The sequence below is a fragment of the Haliaeetus albicilla genome, chromosome 14 (genome assembly GCF_947461875.1).
Source record: "Haliaeetus albicilla chromosome 14, bHalAlb1.1, whole genome shotgun sequence".
Lineage (NCBI taxonomy): Eukaryota > Metazoa > Chordata > Aves > Accipitriformes > Accipitridae > Haliaeetus > Haliaeetus albicilla.
Window position 1 is genome coordinate 29,907,962 of NC_091496.1, and position 25,744 is coordinate 29,933,705.

The 25,744-nt window shown below is 37.2% G+C and overlaps 1 protein-coding gene across 4 annotated transcripts in view; it reads left to right on the forward strand.

Moving 5' to 3' along the window:
* Positions 1-25,744, forward strand: part of DOCK4 (dedicator of cytokinesis 4) — a 253,381-nt gene that overhangs the window by 72,361 nt on the left and 155,276 nt on the right. For all 4 annotated transcript variants that reach the window (XM_069802123.1, XM_069802125.1, XM_069802124.1 and 1 more), the window contains exons 2-5: positions 16,161-16,244; positions 17,257-17,297; positions 19,735-19,790; positions 21,755-21,851. In XM_069802123.1, coding sequence (XP_069658224.1) covers positions 16,161-16,244; positions 17,257-17,297; positions 19,735-19,790; positions 21,755-21,851 — 278 coding nt within the window. The remainder of the gene's footprint in view (positions 1-16,160; positions 16,245-17,256; positions 17,298-19,734; positions 19,791-21,754; positions 21,852-25,744) is intronic.

The window sequence follows — 25,744 nt, forward strand, 5'->3', positions numbered from 1 at the left end:
AGTTGCTAAGTTATATCAGGGAAAATATTGCAACCCCAGGGTCACACTGGCTGTTCCAGCAGTCAGCTTTATGTTATGAATTCCAGGGCAAACCCAACTGGAAACATTTGTCCTGTGCCAAAATTTTGTAAGTCATTGCCAGAGTATTCTTTTTGTCACCACAGTTATGCCAAAGTCTGGTAGCGCCTTTGCTTTTCCCATCTTAGTTATGCTGGAGACATGAGAAAAGCAAAACGCACATACATGAACCATAGCTACTCTGACATTTGGGTATTCGTGGCTGTATGGCAGAATGTTGTGTCTTGCAGAGATACAAAAGTGACTCTGAGAGACTTCTCTTGGATACCAAAATTAATTAAGAATAGATACTTTTGCATAGTCAGTAGGCATGAGTTAATTAGTTTACTGAGAAATGGGTATAGTATAGTATATATGGGTATAGTGTAGTATATTTTATGGTTGGACCCGATCCTAAGGGTCCTTTCCAACCTAAGTGATTCTATGATTAAAGTACTGGCTATTTTGCCACTTTTGTTGCTACTTCGACATACAAGAAAATCAGCATATGCAATTCTACATAGGTCCTGTGTTGCAGTTTATGAATAATCCATAGTTTTGGAAAGCATAAATTATCAGTTCCTGTGCATTACTAATTTTGTATAGTTGAAAAAAATGGAATTAAGTATGAAGTTCTAAATTGCAAAAGATATACTTCCAAAGATGGAAAGAAGTTTTTTTGATAAGGGAGGAGTCAAAACTGGAAACTGTCTTTCACACTCAGTACTACCCTAAATTCAGGAGGCATGAGATAAAATACATGTATCTGAATTGCCTCAGTTTTTGCTCTGCTATACTTTAGTTAGCTTTTGTGTTGCTAAAGCCAGAGACGTTTCATTTTTTCAATAATTTTGGAATAAATTAAATATACTTTAAGTATTATTAAAGGGAAGAAAACCTACCTTAAAACAGAAAAGCCAGAACTCCATTGTCCTGTCACCTAATTCCACTTCCCAGTCTTCGCCGTACAAGTTTAAAATAGGGCTAACATTGATGAAACCAGGTCAACCCTGAATATTTTATGTAAATCCCTAGTCCTGATGGAGTATGTTCATAGCTGAAAAGCCTACCTGGGCAAAGCAAGTTGCAAGGTTGAATCATTAAGATGATATTTAGTGTTGATTTGGCATGTACTTGCCCTACATTACAATAATTATGTTAATCAGTTCAGTACTTGTAATGGAGACCAATCTTCACGCTTACCGTCAGGCCCTCTCTGTGTCCTGGGTACTACTGTGCTGCTTTTGCAAAGGCACAAATTAAAGATCTCTTCAATTTAACTTTTAATTCTAATTCATCCATCGCTGTTTGATCACTCCTTTTTCTCATTGTTGTTTGCAATGTGCCGATGTTAGTGGTTGTTTTAGTCCTTAAAAAGAAAAAAGGAGGGGAAGGAATTGAAACAGTAAAATAGAAATGATAGGGTAGGCGAAAATAAACACATCTAATTTCATAATCAGTATACCAACTTTTTTTCAGAAAAGGTGAAGTGTTGGTAGGGGTATTTCCAAATAAAATTCCTAGTTTGTGTCTTCTCGTGTCTAATCTAGCTGAAATATAAAGGCTGCAAATTCCAGAAGATGTACTTGAGCAAGAATATTCTGTTTCGGCTCGCTTGACAATTTCCAATTCTTTTGGAGACCAAAAGCATAAAATGGTCTAATTTACGTACATTTTAGAAAAGAAGTATGAAAAGTTATAACACTTCACTGATTTTTTTTGCTCAAATATAATTTCCCTTCTGTGACACTTCAGTGGTTTACATGCAAGCCTTCAAGGATTAGGTAGGATTATGTTGGTCACATAATGGTATCTCTTTCTGGCACAACAAGTAACCAAACCACCAATGAGTGTAATTATCATATCCATTAAAATTGCTGCTGGTTGAAACTAATGAATTTCAGTATGAGCCCAGCAGTGATTGTTGGCTGACCTTTCAGATAATCCTAGTGAAGTGGTAAAGGGATTCCTCTTAATTGGGATGGTAATTTTAGAGTTAATAAACTGCATATTTTTTTATAAGTGAGTTGAATATACTATATTTAAATTGTTTAAGAAAGCTAGAAGCAATGTTGCAAGCCTTGGTGTGCCTCTTGCTTTCCTCTTCCTCCACAAGTTCAACTGTGTATTGGATTGCAAATACTTTCCTATTCCATAAAATGTCATTTTTCTTTGATTTGGTGTCTTCGATTTGCTGTTAGGAAGAATAAACCCATTACAGGCTGGCTGTGCTACTGGTTATTTACACACCTGTAATCGTTTTAATTAGTGAGTGTGATTATGGTATGAATCAAAACCTGCTGCTGAATCAAATCCAAAACAGTGTTTATTCATGTGTGGTGCTCCCAGTGATTCTATATCTGAGTTGGTATCCCAGCTACTTAAATTCAGAGGTCTCAGGCAAATGATTTTTTGAGACGGGAAGGGAATAATGCAGAAGTACTAAATCATACAGTTGTTTTAAAGCCAGATATGTCTAAGGAAAGTTACTGTTGTTTTTAAAGTATGTTTGTGCTTAACCATCTTCAGGTTCAGCATTTGGCTTGGCTCTCCGCAGCTGATTTTTTTTTCAGTGGTTTTGAAAATGTTTTGTTTAAAAAGAAATCTCCATATAGTAGACATGCCACATGATGTTTGTCTTATCAGTCCTAAGGGCTTGTTTTGCTCAGTTTTAAAAACATCCTTGCAGTCTACTGATAGTCTAATTTATTAATTTTCAACACCTGTATATTGCTACTTAAGCTGAAGTTGATATCAGAAACTGCTTGGTGGAGTACAGGAACTGCACAATGTCAAGCTGGATCCAGCCACAGATGTCTCTTACCTGTCCATTAATCCTCTATTGGGAAAGAGTGTAAGAAATAAGGAAAGTATAGATTTAACCATAGTTTTTAGAGACTTCTAAAGGCAAAGGGTGCATTAGGACTGTTGTACTTAAGTCCTCCTACATCTGTAACCCCTTTTTTAAAACTTCTCTTTTTTGTCCTTCACAGAGTTCTGTGACAGTGATGTTCCATAACTTGATTGTACCTTTATGAAAATATTATTTGGTTCACTTCAAACCTGCTGCCAGACTGTTCATTCCTTGAAGTTCTTATATTTTGAAGAGAAGGGGATAAGTCCATGTTCATTTTCCCCTATTGTTTGTGACTTGCATACCTCTAATATATTGTCAGTTAGATCTCTTTTCCAAGCTCAGTTCTTTACTGCAGTGGAAGATGATGGATGCCCCTGATGACCCTTGTTGCATTTCTCTAACTAGAACCTGTTCTGGTTGTTCTTCCGTTTATTCCAAAAATCTGGAAGAGAATTTTGTGCAAGTGGGGACTTCACCATGGATTTTGGTAGTGGCAGAACTTCTAAGTACTGCAGCAATTGGTTTTATATGTGGTTTGGGGCTTTGAACATACTATGCATTGGTTTTCGTGTGCTACTTGCCACAAGCTGACTGATTAAGCGGAGTTTTGCTTATAATTTAACTAGGTTTTTTGTTTGCTTGTTTATTGTCATGGTGGCAGGTACAGCCATTATCTGAAGCACTGACCTTTGAGGTACAGTGTACGATAGAGTAGAGGTGGTCCTCTTGACTTATCTGCTTGGTGTGTCTTGCTCATGCTTCTGTGGGCAGTGTTACTGCCAGACTCTGAATGAAACTTTTTTCTTAAGCTAGATTGGTGGGAACCATGGTTTCTTCGCTTGTTTTTTTTTGCCTAGTGGATTCCTGAGCACTGTCATTGCTGCTGGGCAATACTGCTTTCTTCCTGCAGTACTGAATGTGTATGACTTGGTCTTTGAAAGAAGAAAACGGGGTACTTAACTGTGGCAAATGATTTTTATCAACATTTATTTAAGGAATAAATTGCTTTCTGAGTTGCTAGTGTTCATAGCAGAGAGGAAAACCTCATATAAGGAATTCCCAGGGTAATTTGCAACAATCTGTCTTTACTTGCTCTGTGGACAGTGCAATTTCATGCATTAACTGCAGGACACTGACGACACTTTATGGTACAGTCACACATGTAATTATTGTTTTGGTTTTTATAATTGACAATAGTAAGACCTGGGTGATTTATTCCTGTCAATTAGTTTCTGAATTAATATGTCCTTTCTAAGGGTGTTCAAACAAAGCAAAAAGCCCAATAAATTGGGAACCAATTCCTGAAGGCAGATATTAAAAATAAATTTTTTTAATGGCTGTGCAATGGAAAAAATCCATTCACACTCCACTACCTGACCAAATAATTTGTTTAACCAAATACATAACAACCCCAAAGGTGTGATCACCATAGTTTATCACTTAGTAAATGTTCATTTGCATAAAATTTACATACTTGTAGAATCTCTTTTTGCAAGGGGTCTTCTGCTCGAGTTTCATATCCTTGTTTCAGCAGGGCTTTTCAAGTATGGGAGGAAAATACAACTTTGTCATCTCCTTACCTCAGATGCTGGATAAATCCCATGAGGCCTTTGTTATTCTATCTGGATTCCCAGGAGGTTATTAATTGTAGGGGAAAATAAAACAGTATTGAAGAAAATGAATGATTTTAAATTAGCGTAACAATTGTATCAGCTCTGTGTGATGTGACATGATGGCCCTCTTGATGAATTGTGGCACTGTGGCCAAGTCTGGTCCTGGAGTTGCTGTTTGTTTGCGGTCCCTCCCTGGGAGTTGTCCCTTCCAGGGCAGCAGCTTCCTGGGAGGAGGCTCTGCTCTTCTTCGCTACTGGTTTTGCCTTGACTTTCATATCCCTTCATTCCCTGCCTCGTCCATGCCCCTTTCCAGTGAAGTTTGGCAGCTTCTTTTCCTTTAAGTCTGTCAGTTTTGTACCTCGGTTCAGTGCAAAACAAGTACATAATGTGGCTTAATAGCGTGGACATTGGCCAAGTGGATAGATTGCAAATCCGCTTGCTTTGAGTTAGCTTATTTCAGCTTTGTTCCTAACCTGCTGGCAGACACCGGGCTGACTCAAGACTTTTTACCTGTCTCTGCTCATGTTTCTTATTTACGAAATAGAGTTTTTACTACTTGTGGGTTTTTTAAGAGTTTCAGGAAAGAGTCCTGTAGGCTCTTTCATCTAGAGAAGGCTGGGAAAACTCCTTAATACTAAAAGAAAAGAAGTACCTGTGTCTGGTTTGCCTGGGACTGCCCAGCTGCTTGACAAGTTGACCTTGACTAGTTTCATTCAGAGAGCATTTCATGGTGCAGCATGAGAACGTGTCTCCCAGTACCAGTTCCTTAGAAATACATCCCTGTTTACCATGCTTTCCTTGACCTGTGGTATCCCAAACGTATTCCTAGGCTTCTGTGCCAAATCTAGAGGAAGGGGTAAGGAGAGGACTGTGACAACGGCAGTTATTTTTAGTGACTCTCCCAAGATGTTAAGAACCAAAAGAATCATCTCGTCTCTTGAAGTACTCTTACATAAAAAGATAAACGTTCAGATGTGGCAATGAATTATAATATAAACATTTAGAGAGGACTGTTTGCTCATACACTTCCTTTCCCCATCACATCAAACAGAACAATTGCTCCCTTGTCAGCAATCTTCATAATCCTGATTGGTTGCATATACTTTTCAGATACATTTTTCTCATGCTGTTGTGTGCTTTTATAAACAGCTGCCAACTGAACCTAAACTCTCTTCACCCTTGCTTTTGGAGGAACAGGCACTGTTCTTAAGCAAGCATGAACAGCATGTGAAGGTTCTGATTTTTTGAGGATCATATAGTTGCACTTATGAAAGTGTGCTTTAACACCACAGGGATACTATTAAAAGTATACATCCAGGTGGTTTGGTTTGGGTTTGGGTGGGGTGTTTCGGGTCTGGGTTGGTGGTTTTGGTTTGTTTTTTTTTTTTTTCAGAGCTTGGATTAGGAAAAAGGTGTATGTACTTGTTACGTTTCCGTTTGGTCATACATTTTAAGATATTTGTGGGATTATGTTAAATATGCCTGAAGTTTTAGCTTTATGGAGATTATGGATTAATGATGAAACTCTGAAGGGCTAAATACACTGAATTCTGCTGGCTCAACTATTGAAATCAGGCTGAGAAGTGCAGTGGTTATTTCCAACCATTAAACCTAATAAACCAGTTTAGAGCCAGAGTGGGATGTTTAAGCTTGCATTCAGTGGTCTCTGAGGATTTTCATTGGAGAAAGTTTTGCTTTACTAGTCCTGATAGCTGTATTCCAGTGTATTTGAAACACCCCTCAATTACACTAGATCAAGAAAGTTCTGCCTCATTTAAGATAAAAAACATGTGCCAGGGTACTTGTAAGTGATTTGTAATCATTGCCTTCCTTGCACTTAATTCCACACCTTGCCAAACCATGCTGTCTTTCAAGAGGTTTTCTGATACTGAGTTTGTATCTACAGAGAATTGGCTGACCTGTAGGACAGGCTACAGAAGCTCATAATTATTTATTTTTACTGTTAGCTAAATTGCACAATTTGCTTATTGCATAAATTGGTGGGGTTTTTTGTTTCATTACTGAAGAAATGACTACTCGTGATTAAAACCATATTCCAATAATTTTTGATGTTCAGCAAAAAATTGACATTTAATAAATATGCATTTTAAGTGGCAATGTGGTTAAGGCTCATAGCTTACGAAAGCAGAATAATTTCTTAAGTTATAAAATGCTAGAGAGAACATTGCAGGTACATTAAAGTCAAAATAAACAGAACTCTTAGTGGTAAAATGAAAATATGTAAAATAAATTCATAAAGAAATGGTTGAATGTCAGAGAAATACAGCTTATCAGGAGACTAAAACTCATCTGAAATATAATGATACCAGACAAGCTGAAAAGTAATGGCATTGAAAATTTTTTTTTTGTATGTGTTTTTCTGTGTGTGTGAGTTCCACTGGTTTTCCAGTGGTGTTTTTTTTATTGTGTTCCACTGATGGCTGGTCAAGTGAAGAGTTAAACCCTGCTCTTCCAAAGGAAATAGAAGAAAACTGGACAGTGTTTCATCTATAAGGTCATTTGGTGGACCTGTCTGTTAGAAAAATTTTATTGTGGAAGATGGGTGCTCTGTCTCTTTTGTATTAGTGAAGAAAACTTATGCTCTGCTTTTCTTGGCTTCCTTGAATGCTATTTGTTACTTGAACGGGAGTAAACAGTGACATATTAAGGGGAAACCAGTCTCATTTGCCAAACTCTTTGATACCAAACACATGGAGTTTCTCAGCTACTGTACTGTTGTTTAACTGTGTTCCCCTTGGGTGGCTCTGATGGTTGGTGAAGAGTAGTGCTGCAGCTTGCACTGTAGTCTTGTTTTCTTAGTAGTTCACATGACTATAGCTCTTCTGAGCTTGGGTTTGCATGGTGCTACTTGCAGTTTGTTAAAGGCTGTGAAATTATGCCCCCCGAGTTTGGAGCAGCGTATTGTGTTGTAATACTTTTGGGGAGGAAAGAGAATGGGCAAATGTGTGGTCATTAGACTTTGGACCATAACCAGTGTTCTCGCATTAAGTCAGCATGAAATTGTAAGGATGTGCTCATCTATTCAAGGCCTACTTTAAAATAATCGTCTTCGTATTATTCTGAAAAAAGTTAACTGTTTTCTGGGAGATATCTCCTGTGTCTATAATTATGTGCGACATTTAATTTTCCTATTCAATTTCTGCTGGCTTTGTAGGGATTTGACAGGTAGCCAGCAAACTGGCTGGCATATACAAAAGCATCACTGTGGATCCAGATTTGAAATAATGTAGAATTTTGTGTCTCTCAAATTTTTACTTTTTGGAGGTTTTGGTGACCACCATCTCGTGCTTTAATGAGGCCCAGAATGCACTCAAGTTGTCATGAGATCTGGTATCTGCAATCACAGGGCTTTGTTGGCTTTGATGGACCTTAGATGATTCACTTGTGCTATGAATACGTTAACCTCCCTTGTTTATCGTACCCGACACAGGAAGTTACAAAATACCCTGGTGGTTTATTTGATTTTAATCAGAAACTTTGGTTCCCCAAAGGCTGTGAATGAAACATGAAGACTTTTTCAAGTTAAAATTAAATAGCAATAACTCTTTTCCTTGATCATGCTATTAAAAATTAAGGGAACTACTGAACAAAGTTTGAAAATGCTTAGACCTTTGGAAATACTTAGTCTGAATAAAAGTCATAGTGAATAACATAGTTATTTTTAACTAAGAAAGGTTGTTCTCATAGATAATGTCATCTTAACATAATCTACTTTTTTCCACTTACTCCTTTCTACAAGCTGGATTTTTAAGCTGTTGCTGTTTTCACATAATGAAGGAAAACGACTCTTAATCCATGCTTACTGTTCAAGATAGCAGTCTTAGTGCATCGATACTGCATCTGTAGCTCTACATTAGAGAATTGAGACCAACTTGTCAAACTGCATGTAGACTAGTTCCTTTGTTATAATTGATTGAATGCATTAAATCTATACTTGATTGTACTGAGTCCACCTCGCCTTCTACTGTGATGTCTCTGAAAGGTTTTACATTGACTTTCCTTCTCTGTAGAGAAGGAGACTCCTAAGCAAATTCATAGGGAGGAGTGGTATCATCTATTCATAGGCTCTGAGGTGTACTAGATTTTGTACTCTTGTAAAGACTTGTTTTATTTTCTTTTACTTTTAAATTCCTGGATCCCAAACTAATGCAAATCAAGAAGTTGCACTTAGCGGGGACAAGATGTAGACATAACAAGATGCAGCAGGAGTTCAAGAAATATAAAGGGCATAACTAGTTCTTTGGTAGAAGAAGAAAAACCATTAATGAAATCTCATACCTGTGAGGACAGGGGCCCTGGTGGTGTACATGCTGGCTTATTCCGGTTTTGGTGTTCTAGATTGCCAGCTGTTCTCAACAGCAAATAGGTGCCATCACTTGTTACTTTTAGTGCTCATTTCGAAGATGTAGTGCCTAATAGCTAGGGTACCCAAAGGAAAGAGTTAGCAAAAATGTTTGCAGGTATTGGGGGAACCTATCAAGCTGTTATCAAAGAGATAATTAGGTTCCTGCCTGTAGCTGAGATGCAGGATGAGGAGAGCTTGACAAACGTTCAGACCGTCATACTAAACTGATTATCTATGTTAGAATTGTCCTATGGTTTTTGGCAGCCTTGTAATCGGGGATCTGAAATGGATTACCTTGCTGAATTCAGGCGTTGAGACCAGCACAGGAGGGAATATGGTCTGCTGCAGCTCTGTGTCCTTTGTCTATTTCAGACTTGTCATTTGTCTTATCTCTATAGGTAGCTGGTGCTATTAATAGGAATTCCAGATGGTTTTGTTTTGTTTTTCAGACAAGTGAAGAACAGTTGTATATAAGCATTCTACTTTATATAGTATTTTCAAAGCTTGGACATTTGATACAAACTTTTTTGATGATTTTTGATGTGCGTTGAGGTATTTCCATGAATAGCTGTTCAATAAATGTTAAGAAAATTCCACGCAAGCACTCATCTCTTAAGAACAATTGACTGCTGCACATGAGCAGCACTTGAGATGTTCAAAAGCCACACGTGGCTCAGGAGTCAGTGACTGTCATCATCTGAGAGATGCATTTGATCCTTTTAATTGTGCTGTACATATACAGGCGAGAGAAGTCACTTTTTTTTATTTCAGTATAAATTTGAAAGTGTTTATCCTCAATAATCTGCAGGAGATTTAAGGATCACTTCTGTTATTGAAACTAACATTCATATATATTGTGTTTATTGAAAGGAGATTAGATTGATCCCCTCCCTGTCCCCCTGCTTTTCTGTCACTGTCTTCATTAGCTTGTTTTTGGTTTGCAGCAAGCCTCCTAGGGTATCTGTAGGCAGCACAATGCATTACCGAACAGATGCCTGAATTAACTCATGTATTAGAAGCATGAGCATGTAGCTATGCTATCATGCCACTCCATCCAGATCAATTCATGTGTTGGCAAACCTCAGTGCACGTGATGGCCTTTTACAGTAAGCTTTGGCCATTCTGCATTAGCAAAGTTGTATGCCTCTGTGTGTTTATGCTTCTAAAAATTCTGCCTAGTTAGAAATCTAAAAAGGTTCTTCAGCTTCTTCTGAGGAGAAAAAGCTTCATTCTGGAAAAGGTACAGCTAAGGTACAGAGAGGGTGACAAGAGATTGCTTGTTCAAACTTTCCCACAAGAACAAGGGGACATGAAATGAAATTTTAAGTGGCACTGTAAAATAAGAGGAAGACTTTTTTTCATGAAGCATATTTAAACTGGAAAGCTCACTGAGTTTGTGGACACTGATATTATGATGCATGCAAAGTCTGGTTAGGCAAATTCACAGAAGAAAAATCCCTCAATGGTTGTTGAACACAAAAATAACCACGTCTTGCTCAGGAGATCCCTGTGCCACAAAATACTGAGAGCTGTACCACTGGATGCTTGCATTGCTTGCCAGTGTTCAGTAGCTTCACACGAGTTTACAAACAGTATTCTGGATAAAGTAGTTGGATTTTTTTTTTTAATGGCTGTCCTGATGATGTGCTTTCTAATGTTGCATTTTCTGCAGCTGCTTACAGTGCCAGATGTCTGGTGTATTTACTACCCATAAGTACATATCAAAGGATAGTTTTTTACATTTCCGCAATAAAGACCACTGAATCAGAGCCTTCCTCAAAGGTAATATATACACATCATTACTCATCAGCTAAAATACTGCATAAAAACAAGCTCAGTCTTCCATCATACAGGAAATATGCAACAGTAAATGATTGTTTTAACTAATATAAAAACTTTATAATGTTAGAAGCTCCCTGATTTCATTTATTACAGCTTTTTTGTTACTTTTTCAACTGTTGAATAGAAGAGAAACCTCTTGAAATGGTTATACCTGAAAGTCTCAATCTGGTGAAAGAATGGCACTTTAAGTCCAGAATAAAAACTTCAAAAATTGCTTTTGCTACTGAGGGGACCTGATTTCAATTATAGCAGATAATATCCGGAATCAATAATAGCTTCTGGTCATCTGTTAGGAGGAAGGGAATAACAATGTCTGCCTCATTAGTTCTTATGTGCAGATCTCCAGTTATTTCAGGCATAAAAATTTTAAGAATATAAGCCCAAGCAAAACTTTGAAGTGGGCCACCCACCCTTCTTACCAGCTAATCAGTTCCTTTTCTATCGGAGCACCTTGCTCCCCATCAAAACCAGTGCCACTGACACAGTATTCCCACCCTCCAAACCTGTTGTTATTTTCCAGAGTGTTTTTACCATGTTTCTGTGTGGTTCATATGCTGCCTCTGATAGTTGGGGCATCATGACTTACGGCATTGAACTGGAGTTTCTTTTTTACTCCAGCATTTAGTATGCACGGTATGGCCAAGTAATTATTAAAGTAATTTACATTTTTCTACCCTACATCCTTTACCCCCTCCTCTTCCTTCAGTTGAAGGATTGTTTTCTATTATGTGAAACCTGAGTCTGCTATTGTGGTATAAATGCCCATTTTTGAGGTATTAGTATTTGTTGTACATGTTCTTCTACTGCTGTTGATTCTTTTATATGTGGTAGTGTGTGTCCTGCTACTCAGCCAGGAACTGCATTCAGTATACTGCATGTCTCCTTTCGTAGTGTTGAGCTTAATTTTAAGTTGTGATGAGGGGCATCTTGAGCACCATGTCACATTGCACCCTTTGTGGGGAGACATTTTCATCTTAAAGGCAAAATGTCAAGCCAGGCATGAAACCCAGCACGCTCTTGATGAGTCTCAAGTGCATCTTTATAATGGTAACTCATATGTAAGATTTGAATGCACTAGTTGCAAGTAGAAAAAGAATCTTGTTTATTTTTTAGAACAGTAATGCTATCTGTGTTCTAGATAAGCAGGTGAGTTCCTGTACCAAAAAAACCTTAGTTTAGGCTTTAATTAAGACCTTGGACTTGGATTGATCTTCTTATATGCAAGGTGCTTGCATATGTAAAACTGTCCAACAGTAAGCACAGGCAGGCAGTGATTTGTATGAGAGCAGAAAGACAGAAGTTTCTTTTGAGAAACTGAACATGAGAGATCCATCAGATTGTTCCTTTTTCTTTCCTTCTTTTGTGAATTTCTTGTAACTTTGTGAATGTCTTGTAAGGTCTTATGTCACATTTTTAATTGAACTGATTCTGTTCCATTGAAAGGTAGAAGAATATTAAGAAAATATTGGCACATTTGATTAATTTTAGCAGTTAATCACAGAGAGGTAACTTAACTGGTTAGCTCATAAATGTTCTTGTCTTTCTGATTATCTCTCCATAGTTCTCATGGAAATGGGTTGTTTCATAACTTGGGATTCACTGCACCTGCAATACCCTAAAAATTTTAAGCTTGGCTTTAAACCCAAAGCTGCTTTAATATTGCGTGTCACTGTAGTTCTTGATTTCACCTTCTGTATGGATTAGGTTTTTGTATCCTGTGTTGTTGTCTTGCTTTCTTATCCTCTGAGTACCCTTTGGCAGCAAGGAAATATTTAATAATGCCAGCCGGCTGCTGTATTTCAACTCAGTTTCTAAAACACTTCTGAGAATATATCCGCCTACAAACTTTTATTGTGGAGTTACACATTTCTCCAGTGGCTGAGAGGTGATTGAAGAGGGCATCAATCACTATGCCTGTGCTTGAAACACAAACAGAACATTTATATGACCTTCAGGTACTACAGTGACAAAAACATGTCTCTAGATGCAAGTGCTTTTGATACTTAGCTTCCTGAGGACATGTAGGTGGACAGTGCATCTGCAAAGACTGCAGATATTGGTCTGAGCTATATTCAGAGTGGATTTCTCTTCGGTTCATCCTCCTTTTCTAAGGTGTCTGCTATCTAGTTGTAATGAAAGTGAGAGAAGGTAATAACCACACCAGCTACTGTTGTTACAAGAATGAAAACAGTGCGTTTGATGCACATGGCTTGGTGAATGCTGTATATATAAAAAGTCCGGTTCTATGAGTATGATAAATGTGTACTGCTCTCAAGTTAGGCTGAGAACACCTTAAGCCATGGTCACTGCAGAGTGATTAATTATATACTTACTACTACTAGGAGAAAGGATTAAGGAGCATCTGCAAAGTGTTGCAGAACAATGTGGTCATTGGAGGAAAGGGCAAGAGATTCAGTACATCAAACTTATATCATGGCTTGGTTAAGAACCCTGTGTCCTAGCTGAACTGCTGAATCCTGGGATCTTCTCTGGTGGGATTGTAACTACCTCCTTCCATGACTTCATCATTATCCTCCCTGTAGTCTACTTATGTATATACCCCACAGATAAACTAAAAAGACAGGAATAGCCACTTTCTGTTTCTGTCCCAATTCTGTAACATGACTTGATTAGTAGAAAGTTAGCCGAGTTAACATTTGTGTGGTAAATTTATCTGTGGATTCCTGTGCTTTGCATTAAATTCTGTGCTGCTCTGCAGTGCACTTTGTTTTGAGTGGCATTGCTAATGACCATGGGCTGCCTGTTTTGAGCCTGACCTCACTGCAAGACCTCTGTAAGTATCCAGCCAGAGTTTTGCGAGTTGATCAGGTGAATGTGCTGGATCAGTGGTATAGGTGATGCCCTCGTTTCTTTCTTTCTTTTTGTGGTACGCTGCGGGCTGTCCTTCTAGAAGATATTTCAAGGTATAATTTTTTCTTCCATACATGCTCTAAAATGAGTTCTAGCTATTTTCTACACTATGTCAGATTTCCATCTTTTTTGTCCTAAAAGTTTTTTCTGAAAGTTCTCTTAATGGGGGGGGGGGGGGGGGGGGGGAGATCTTTAACAGATCTAGTAACTAAGTAATAAAAACTGAATGTCACAGCAAAGTCCTATCATAACAATGTGACAGGATATATTGGCTTTTAAGGAGAAAATTACTGTCATTCTTTTTATCTCATGGAGTTTAAAAATAAGACATCTCACAAGTATAATAACACAAGGGTTTGGTTTGGTTTTGCATGCTGCTTCTGTTAATTCCTTAATTTTATTTCAGTGGCTGTAGGTGCTATTTTGGCAGGCTTCATAATTCAGTTTTGCTTCTTGGAATCTAGAAAGGTGACCAGAATGACTCCTGTCATTCCAGTGCTACAGAGAAATTTAGATATACATTGTATTGATATTCAGGGAGTTCTGTTTTTATTTTAATCTGTCTGTAGTTAATAAGCTGTTTTAATTTTTAGATCTTTGTGTAAGAATTAATTGAAAAATTCTCATTTCTCAACTCTTAGACAAACTTTTTCAATGTACCAATGCTGTCTTGCAACTAACCCTCTTAAAAAATGGTGTACTTGATTGTGGTGGGGGAACGAAAGTAGCTCTTTTTATTTCATGATGCGTATCTCAGGGTATTTTAGTTCTGTGTAAATATCTTAAGAGTAGGACAAGCACCAAAATGAATAGAGATTGATTCAATGCATGTGCCTTGGGGGGGGGGGGGGCAGGAGGGTGGTGGAAAGCTCAATGCTACAAATACTGGTCACATGTTATATCAAATTTAGGGACTGACCAGGCATGTAATCTCATAGGCTTTTTTCAAAGGGATAAATAAAGATCATGGGTTAAGCACAGTGATGATTTAGTGATGATTGAAGTGATGATTGAATTCAGTGAGTTTTGAAGCCTTCAGATTCTGAAGAAAGATTTGGCAAAAATGTGTTTTCTGTACGTTTTTATCCATGCCGTCCTATAGTATAAACCATGTCCTCTTGGTTCACTCTTAAAATCTGGAACTTTCTGGCGAAGATCCACAAATGAATTTTCAGTTTTCGTGGCCGCTGACAGCTGATCTCTCCTGCTGCCGTTGACGAACAGCGTGACAAGCACAGGCGGTGGATGACAGGTTATATTGTGTTTGAGCATAGTCTCTGCCTGTGGCGGGAGAGTCCTCCGTCGGCAGGCAAGAGCTGCCAAACTGGATTGTTGTGACTGGAAATCTTGCAGGTCTGTTGGTGGAAGAGCAGTTACTTTATATGCATATCTGCACCCATGGGGTTTCCTTTTGGCTTTTAGATGTGAAGATTTGTTCTCGTGCCTCTGAGTTGGTGTTGGTTTTTTTTACTTTGCTGTGAGATTTGGGTTTTCCTATCTAAATGGATAGATATTTGATAGGAGCAAGACTGCTGTTAGGCCACTAAGTAATTCTGTGCATCATGCCTTGCTGATATTAGTAAAAGGCTGTTTTCCTCTTCAGCTTCCAAATTAAGCTCCAAAAGAGTATTACAATATAGGGAATCACAATCACTATTGCTTGGTCTCATGGCCTGTATTAGGCACTATTTCAGTTCAGAATTTCAAATACAGTAAGCACAGGGCTGAATAGCTGAGTTGCTGTCTAAGCATGTTAATGGATTCTTAGCATTTGTAGGAGTGAGCGTTTTGAGAAGCTTTTGAGTATTATATTTTGGTTCTGAGTGAAAAAAATAGCTGGCTATTTTTTTAGCACTAACAATATAAGACTTAAAATTTGACTGCTGTAAGTATTTGGGAACATCACTGCTCTGGTGGATGTTTTGTTTGAGACCTGTTTTATCGCCAGCAAGGGAAGCCCATTTCTGTAGCTCTTGTCCCAGCCTGAGCTCATGACCTGGGCTTCACTGGCTCCAGGGAGACTGTGTGTGCCCTTAATGTATTTCAGTGAACAGCACACTTCAGTGGTCTCCAGCCCCTAACCATTTCCTCACATTTAGGATTATATGGAGTGTTGGGTCTATAGCATCCATTAAGCAAATCTGAAATAAGGTTTTCCTTTTGTGGTGTATGGGTGGTACAGAAGGCAACAAAAATATTGGCGCTTTCAGCTTGCTAAATTCTGCGGTCTGATATGTGTTAGTGTGAGCATTTGGAATAAAACAGTTTCTGTTCTTCAGTGTAGTCATGGTCTAGCTAACAGTGTTCTCCAGTACAAGCTTTCCATTCATGTATAGTAGGTCTGTGTTTCGGGCTTTTTTCCAAGTCCTGTATTTTAAATTTTCTGCTCATAAAAGTGGCTTAACCTTTGATTCTTCTTCCAGCTTATTAAATTTCAGTAAGCCTGTTTATTCTAACACTTAACTTCCCCTGTTAATATACAATTTTTGTTAACAAGAGGAATAATAATTTATATTTAATGCTGTAAATAATTGAAACTTACTATCTTTTTCAGTAATAGCTGGTTTTCGAGGGACAGTCCCACACGGCCTATCACTGGAGATTGGAGACACTGTTCAAATATTAGAGAAATGTGATGGTGAGTTCACAGGTTGGAATTCCAGTGATTATGAAGTTTCATACTGTTGATTTGAAACCCATTACTATTCATTTATTTTCTTAAATTAACACATTTTTAAGTCAATAGTGTAACACATTCTGGCCTCTTCATTTTTTTTTTTCCTCAATTACAGTGAGCTCTAATTGCTATAATAATTAATTTGCAGTTCACACTTTTTATTTAATCTCTCTGCTTAATAAACAATCATAGACAATAACAATTAAAACAGCAAGAAGTTCTCATTGTGATTGCTCTGTTTTCTTGGTATTTCCAAGGGAAGCCTGGCTGCCTTCAAGACCCTTTCAAATGAATTGAGGGTTATAAGGTTAAATCTTAAAGTAGTGTAAACATTCTCTTCTGCCTCTGTTCTGAGGTAGAAAATACTAATATGATTTCAGCAAATGTCCGTTACTAGTGATAGAGAAATAAACCTGCATTTTTTCATAATCTGCCTCCTTAATACATTACCCAAGGCTTGTCTGTCAATATGACTTTATGATCATTTATCATTATATAGATATTTTTTGGTTTCATATCAGGAATATATACTGTTACCTTGTAAGAAATTTTCTTATAGAAGGCGTAGGATCTGTTCTTTTGAATATCAGATATACTATGAATTTTGTATAGTAATGTGGCTGATAGATTTAGAACATGAGGTCCAAAAATGATTTGTAAATGTTTACAGTGAATATGAAATAATTTCCCTTTTGTCTGGTGTGGTGTCTAGTGCAAAATAGACTTGGCTTACCTTGTTAGAAACATTTGGGGATAAGAGTTAGAGTAATTCCTGAAATTGTGTCAATTAAGTCATCTGAATATGACCTGGTTTAAACAAAATGCCTTTAATTGTACAGAAAGTCTTTTAAATGAGTGGCAGTCTGACAGCACTGTCTAACTGTCACTTCTGTCCAAAAGCAAAAAATGAAATCTGTTTTACATATGCAAATTATTTCCATATGTTAAAAAGCAAAATGTTCTTTCTTCACAGGATGGTACAGAGGATTTGCCTTAAAAAACCCCAATGTTAAGGTAAAGGTGAATTGCACTTTTGCATTCTTTGGCAAAAATCTGTATTTACTTTTTAAAAGTTTATAGTCTCCATGTAAGTATATGATATTTACTCTTAAAAGAAAACTAGAGCTTAGTGTTAAGTATATTACTGATATTGCTTTAATTAGATTTGGACATGGATTACACTTCTGAAATGCTCCTATGTATTAGGATGATACACTTTACAAATCCAAGGTTCTGGTGAATTTTCTTTTATTTCTGATTTTTAGATTGTGAACTCAGAGGAAGCTAAGTTGAAGGGAAAAGACTACTGAGAATACAAATTGTAAATACTGTTGAAAAAGTTGGTTAGACTGTGCCTATTTTTCTTTATGTTATGAGTTAATTTAGAGCAGCCAGTGGAGACAGGTAGTTTATAGGAGCAACATGCAGAGTATCAATTGAATAAAAGGTATGCATTGTCATGTAAAAGATACGGCTCATTTTATTTTTCTTTGATGTGTAGTCTTTGATTTCCATATTAGTATAGCTGGTAGTACTGCAAACCAGACTTCACTGATTTATTTTTTCTGCATTCAGACATGAAATATTATGAAATTCATATTTCAGCATTTGTTCATGTTGAATATGTTTAAGCTTTAGCTGTCTTTCTTGTCTTTCTGTTTTCTTAATCTCTCCTGTTGACTTGCCTCTGTGACTGTAAGATTTTGTTTTTCATATGGGAAACCATTTCAAGATTTCATTTTTTTTTCTCAGCATGGTACTGGAGCTTTTATTCTTATATAATGGCATCGAAGAAAGATCTTAAATCATCTGTTGCTCCTTTAACCTGCATTGTAAGCTTCGCTCCTTTTTTTCTCTCTTCATTTCCGAGCCTCTTCAGCTGCAAAATAGAGCACATATACATTAATTTCAAAAGTTTCTAGGAGCTCATATAATAAGTCATTGGCCTTTTGTGCCTAGGCCTGCAGTCTCTGCTCACATAAATTTCCTTTGCTTTATATGGAACGTCAATGTGAACAATAAATTTAGCCACAGAGTCTAATCTGATGTTTACTACTTTGACCTCATTGATATATATTGCAATTTGATTTATAAGACATGAGCAGTTGGGATTTGTTATTGCATCTTCTGTGTCATTTGTTGCAATTCTCACCACATGCTTACTGTCAGTCTTGCTTTGTGGTCTGTCAAATGTGTTGATAGAAGTTATGAATAGGTTTTCTAAACATGGCTTGATGTGTGAAGAAATGAGATATATATTTTCTGCTTTCCTAGTGTGAATGCAAACAGTTTCCTGAATTGGATTTTTGAAAGGAGTCTCTCCAAAAGTAAAATAATAAGAGCACCTTTTAATTCCAGTTGTTATTGGTATTGCTCTGTCAAGATTCTTCCCTTGTTATTCTGCCAGCTTTGACACTCAAAGAAATTATCTGTGGCAGCTGGTCTGCAGTAAGCACGCACATGCAGCCATCCTGTTTTCTGGCACATTGTTACAAGTGCAAGGCTGTACATCTTGCTGTCCTTGGGAGATGCTCTCCTGAGCTACTTTACAGAGGAGTAGGACTATTTACAAGGGCAGTTGCCTTTACATAGCAGATGCGTTTTTTTTCGTTGAAGGTCTAACATCTGTGTTAAAAGAAAATGCGGCACCATCATCACAAAGGAAAGCTGTATGCAGCTGTGCTTATTATAAACAGAACATATATGTATTTTTCCTCACTGCATTATGTAATGAGCTGGACCGTATTATGTTCCCAGCCAGCTGCTTGAAGCTGAGTTGCTTCATTTTGCTTATTGTTCTGATTTATGAAGGTTAGTGCGCTGTAAGAGCGGTGTGACTGTTGCAGCAATGCTGTCCATTCAAAAGAACAGTGGAGAGCCCTTAAATAACTAGAAAAGGACCACTCCTGTCAGGACCCTGAGGCTCTTCGGTAGGCATCTGCCACAGCTTTCCCGTGCACTGCAGGGCATAGTAGTCACCAAATAAAACTTTATTTTTACTTTCTTTATTAACAAGGTTCAATAAAAATAAAGGGAAGTTTATCTATTTGCTTTATTTTGAAAATCCCTATCTGAAGATATTATTTGTAAGACACTGCTGGTAAGACATTACCCCACCCAGTTGGTTGGTTTCCTGTCAATGTGGGAGTAATTAATAAAAACAGCTAGGATAAGTGAGCTCTCAAGCAATCTTCTACATGTTCTACATGTGTTTATCTTCTAATTGTCTGAAGTATTGAAGGATTTAAACTCTACTGAATATGGCATTTTTGTTTCTGTTAGATCTATACTGAGTGTATATTGCATTCTTCTTTTTGTGCATGTTTTTTGGTAATTATTTGGAGGACTTATAACTCAGCATACATTTGCATATTAAATGGTACTAAATGGTACTCCAAACTCATGTAAGGAGAGGTTTGGCTTTTTTTACCTAAACTATTTTCTTTTTCAGGGCATATTTCCATCCAACTACATTCACTTGAAAAATGCATGTGTTAAGAACAAAGGGTAGGTGAAATGTTCTGGATTCAAATATTTAAACATAGTCAGTTACTTGTACCAAAGATCTTTTGCTTATAAGATAAAGTGGTGATTTTGTTATGTTTATAGTATCTTAACTTCAGCCTACTGCCACAGGACTTGAAATAGTTGTCCTTAGCTAACCTGATGCTCCTGCATGGTCATAAAATTGGACTGATGTATTCTGAAAAGACATAGAGCACAACTGGGAATATCAGTCTGTATTGTCTAGAGGAAAGAGAAGGTGATTGCATGTTTTCACTTCCTGTTGTTAAGTTTGGCTTGAAAGAGGTATTGCCTTAATTAGAAGTTACTCTGTACAAAAGCTGGCTATTAACCTGCTGTTTAAGATTAGTTGTTTTCTTTGAGGACAGCAGCTGTACCATGGCAGACAGCTGGCATTTTACAAAAAAATGGTAAAAAAATGTGTCAGTTTAATGGCAAAAGTTTTCACTAAAACTGTGAATGAATAGAGATGTTGTTTCCTTTACTACTTTTCTTCAGGTGATGAAAAGCCAATATTTATTTTTAACAACAACTGATCTCTTTTCATTTTTGGAAAAGTTAATAAAAACCAGAACAAGTGCTTAAAATTAGTTCTAAAATTTTGGTTTTGAACTCAAATGTTCTGACTAAAAGAAACACTAATCTTTATTTTTTTTTTAGATGTAATACTTACCTTGACAGTCTCACTTCTAAAATTTTTTATTTGTCAGTGATCTTAGTTCAACAGAGTTTTTTCCAAAATTTTACTTAATTTGGGAGCATTCGTATTGTATCATTTAGGTTTATTAATAGAGAGCTGATACATAACAGTTTGAAACCTGTTTAGGTAAAAACATTTCTCAGCCTAATAGATGGATGCCTAAACACCAGCTGTAGGTGACCTTTATTTTGGGAGCATGAATGAATGAGTAGAAGGTCCATGATTCATGATGGGCAAAAATGATAATGAAAATGGTAATCATATTAAAAAAGTCTAATTCCCACAGGTGACAATGGCTCCATAATTACTGTTAAACTCTCTGCTGTTTGCTATGGAGTTTGCACCACACGTGGTTTGTTATGCCTTAGGATCCTTTCTCCTTTAAAAGTGGTTGTAGGTAAAACTGAAGGTTCAGTAAAATAAAATTATTCTAAACCATCACAATAAAACAAAGCTTAAAGATGGAATAATTTTTGTTAGCTGATACCATGACAGTACTTGTGGGGAGTTCAAACTTTGTTGCCTCTTTTTTCCTTGTAGTTTGTGTTTCCCGTTCAGGCCATGGGCCCTACGGCACATCACAGCCAGGAGCTGTCACATTGTTTTGTAAACTTGATAAGAGAGAAGTGATCTCATGAGAAAAGTAATCCAAGCGTGAATGCAAACCCTTGAAATGTACTGTATGTGAGAACGAAGTGGTAGTGATGATGGTGTGTAAATTGATGGTGCGGTGCAGAGTTTGGTCTTGACCAAGCTAACCCAGCTTTTTCTTGGCCAGCATCAAATAGGCAAGAACTCACTGACACTGTACTAGTTTTCTTTTGAGTTTTTTATATCCTCTTTCAGTTGAAGGAATGGCATTTTCTATCTTATTTCTATAAACAGAGATGTAAAAAAGAGTGGCAACAATCACTGGTTTGGTGTCTAAGCTAAAGTGGCAAGATCCCTTTGGAAACTGTGGGAATTACTGTGCTGTGAAAGTAGTTTTTTGACATGCTTACCTCATAGTAAAAAACTCACTTTGACTTCTCTAGGACCAAGACTTACCATGGGGATTAAATTATTTTCACCCAAGACTTTTCCATGGGCATTAAATGAAATGTACAAATAAAAAGTGTCATGGGCTGAAGGAGCACCCATGTAGGTTGATAAACATAACTGTTGGCAGGAGGAAGTCTTTATATTAATAACTGTAATGGGATTTGTAATGCTTGTGTAATATCATGTGTTCTTCTGCGTGTTACAGACAATTTGAAATGGTTATTCCAACAGAAGATTCTGTTATTACAGAAATGACATCAACTTTAAGAGACTGGGGAACGATGTGGAAACAACTCTATGTGGCAAGTACCCTGAATGACGTTGCTTTGATTTAATGCCAACAAAAGACACACTTGTTTGGATGCTTTAGTTTAGTTTAAGCATATATTTCAGAAAAAAGCATTCAGTTTGGTTTAACTGTTCTAATTATGGACTAAATACATATCTTTGTTCCAATCATTCATGGCTACCACTGCTAAGCTTTAGCAGCTTGTTGATTGAGTCTTGTCCAGTTTCATCGTGTAGCTGTTGGATCTAAGGATTCCTTTGTCTGCTAAACTGAAGTGTTGGAAACAAGTGTAACAAACAACATTGGTATTTTATTGAAATATAGAAATACAGTATATTATTGAAAATCTCTTAGCTACTTGATTTGAATTATACATATTTTCTCATATGTTGTTCTTTTCTCTCGCATCCACACGCTAAGAAGCACTGAGATGTGGCTGTGTTATTTCCCCAGGATCTCTTGTATATGACACAGAGATCAAGGGATGCCAGCTGTTGAGTCCCCGGTGCTAAGGGAGGCTGGGGAGTGGTTCTCAATTAGCAATAGTGAACTGATTTTGGATTTACCTACCACAAATTACAGAAGTGGATTCGGGTTTTGAATTTCTTCCTTATCTCACACTTCATAAGTTATAAGTAAAAGTCCCAGGTTTCAGAGTTCTCTTCTTTTTCTTATCTGGATATTTTGTGGTTCTTGTCTTTTTCTCCCTCTCCTTGACATCTTCAGGTCAGTTTCTCTCTCTCCTTGTTTGAATGAAATTGCATTTAGCGTGTTCTATGGTTATTAGTGCCTACCTTTCCTCCTTCTGTCATTTCTTCTTGTACTTTTGTATACATTTTCATATTTCATTCATTATCAGTCTTAGTAATTCTATTACAACTCCTTACAGAATGCCCCTCTATGAAATTCTTTCACTTTAATAGATACTTACAGTCTTAGCTTTCTGTTTAGTTATCTTAGTACATTCATCTTCTCAAATTTCACTTTAAATCATGTTTTTTAGCCTTAACTATTCCTGTTTTCTGAACCCATGTGTCCTGGTTTCAGCTGGGATAGAGTTAACTGTCTTCCTAGTAGCTGGTACAGTGCTATGTTTTGAGTTCAGTATGTGAAGAATGTTGATAACACTGGTGTTTTCAGTTGCTGCTCAGTAGTGTTTAGACTTAAGTCAAGGACTTTTCAGCTTCTCATGCCCAGCCAGGGCACAAGAAGTTGGCACAGGACACAACCAGGGCACCTGACCCGAACTGGCCAACAGTGTATTCCATACCATGGGACGTCCCATCCAGTTTAGGAACTGGGAAGTGGGGGGGGGAATCGCCGCTCGGGGACTGGCTGGGTGTCGGTCGGCGGGTGGTGAGCAATTGCCCTGTGCATCATTTGTACATTTCAATCCTTTTATTACTACTGTTGTTATTTTATTAGTGTTATCATTATCATTATTAGTTTCTTCTTTTCTGTTCTATTAAACCGTTCTTATCTCAACCCAGGAGTTTTACTTCTTTTTTTCCCAATTTTCTCCCCCATCCCACTGGACGGGGGGGGGGGGGGGGGGGCGGGGCGCTGAGTGAGCATCCGTGTGGTGCTTAGTTGCTGGCTGGGGTTAAACCACGACACCATGTTGTACTTTCTGTTGCATTTCTGGACTAAGAACTGGATATAGTCTTCCAGTAGCAGTTGTGTGAGCACCAAACACAAAGTAGCAATAAGCAACTATTTTTTCTTTCTCAAAGAACACCTGTGGTGTGTGTTATTTCTACAATTTCCATTTCTCGCTCCATCGCTCTATTGTGCTCACTCTGTAAATGTTGCCTCTCCAGTTCTGTAATTACCTTTCTTAAAAACTTCAGTTGAAGCAAAGATTATATCAATAGAAATGCTTGTGGGTTGTTTTTTGTTTTGTTTTTTTTTTTTAATTAGGGTAGGCAAACTTTTTTTTGCATAGAGAAAACTCTTTCAAACTCAGCCACCTGATGGTTTCCTATTTATAGTCCTGTTTTGAGTCACCAGTCATTTAAGCAGCTTTTATGTAAATCATACAGATGGGGATTATTCCACCTTATTTATCTAAATGTTGTGCAGTATCAATAGGATCTTGGACATAAGCTCCCTAGACTGTTTTTCACTGCCATGTCTTCTATTAATCTGCTGCAGTCTCCCATTTTTTTGAGAAGTTTCAGACCAGTGACTTTTTCACTGTAAGAAGTCCTACCATTTCCTTCTCTTAATTGGCTACCACCATAGGTAGAAATTGTTTTGTTTCAGTATATTCACAACACAGAGAGAAACCTGTTCAATATCTCTCCTTATTCTGACTGGAATTCAGCCTTCGCTGAATGTTCTGCATCTCTTAAGTTTTGGGGTTTTTTTTGCACATCATAATCTAAGATACGATTGCTATAATTTCATTTTTCCATGCCTACTTCCATTTCCTGTGTTAACTGAACTCTTTTTCTTACTTTGTTTTGACTGTAGAGTTGTGTCTTTAAAGGTTTAACTAAAATATTTTTGTTTTAAATTGTGACTTGCATCATGATTGTCTTCTCTTTTTAACATTTGATATTCTAATCTACATTACAACCAAACCATGGTTTGGACTTTGCAGCATGTGCACAAATAAATGTAATCAAAACCTGTTCACTTGCCATCTACACAGTCCCTAACCCCTCATCTTAACTCATTGCTGAGTTGATAATTATGACGTAAATTGTGAGAAGATGAGCTACTTTCTGCTGATACAGGGGCTGCTTCTGCTACGTAAGAAACAGCAATGAGTGGTGCCAATAGACCTCCTACAAGTCAGGATGGTACAGAAGTAGCCAGTCTGCTACCTTTTTGTGATGATTGCGTGGATTGTGTTCAGAGAGGCTGTTCAGAACCAGGTGACCTTTCTGAAACCTGCAGTTGGAGCAGTTGCTAATTTGCTTAGTGAAAGCTTTTATACAAGAGTCTACAAAATCAAGTATTTCCTTTTGTTGGATTCTGAGTAATAGAGTATCATTTTAAACTTAACAGTGAAATTGTAATTAATCAGTATGAACTGGTTCTTGAGAAACAAGAAACTGTTTCTTCAAAGCTTGCTTGAAATTTCTCTAGATTATAATGGGAAGTAGTTTTCTCGAATGTCTGAAGCACATACAAGTGTGGTTGCTTTGTGTATATTAGTAAGTATGTTAGTACATTGGCTGCTTCTGTAACAAAAGGAACAAGAATATGATCCCTTAGTATAGAGACCTAAATCTATAATGCACTCACAGTTGCTTGCAGATCCGCTCAGCACTTTGAGATGCAAGCAACTCAGAGAGAAATTCTAAAGCTTTGGAAAAGAAAGGATGCCTGAAAATGTTATTTTGAGCTTAATAGTGTTGTTAAACATTAGCATGACTCTTGCATTCACATGAAGAATTTACTTCAGTAGAGCTTATCAGCAGATACCAAACCCAAAGATGCACCTGAATTAGTGTTTATTCGATTTGATTTTTTAACTGTAGAAATGAAATCTTTATACACTAGTGTCTGATGGAAAACTGTGAAAACATACTGTCAGTCTAGTCCTCTATAACGTTCCTATAATGTGTTTTTTGTCTCTAGCTCCTAATTCAAGGTCTATTTGTATGACCTTTTTTGTTTGTTTGTTTTCTTTTACTTATGAACTTCATATATTCCTATTGTTCTTACTGAAGTTGTTTCTTTTTTGGCAACTTTTTTCTTCACTGCCGCTGTTATTGCGTGTTCAAAATACGCTGGCTTTCTTTTTTTTTCCAGACAGGAAGCCAAGACAAACAATAAATTAATGCCCATTTTAGTGAGCTTGTGAAGTGAATGAATGTGAAACAAAGAGAGCAGATTTATCAAACGGCAGTTTGTCAGAGCCCTTGGAATATAAAAGTTATTGACAGAGAGTAA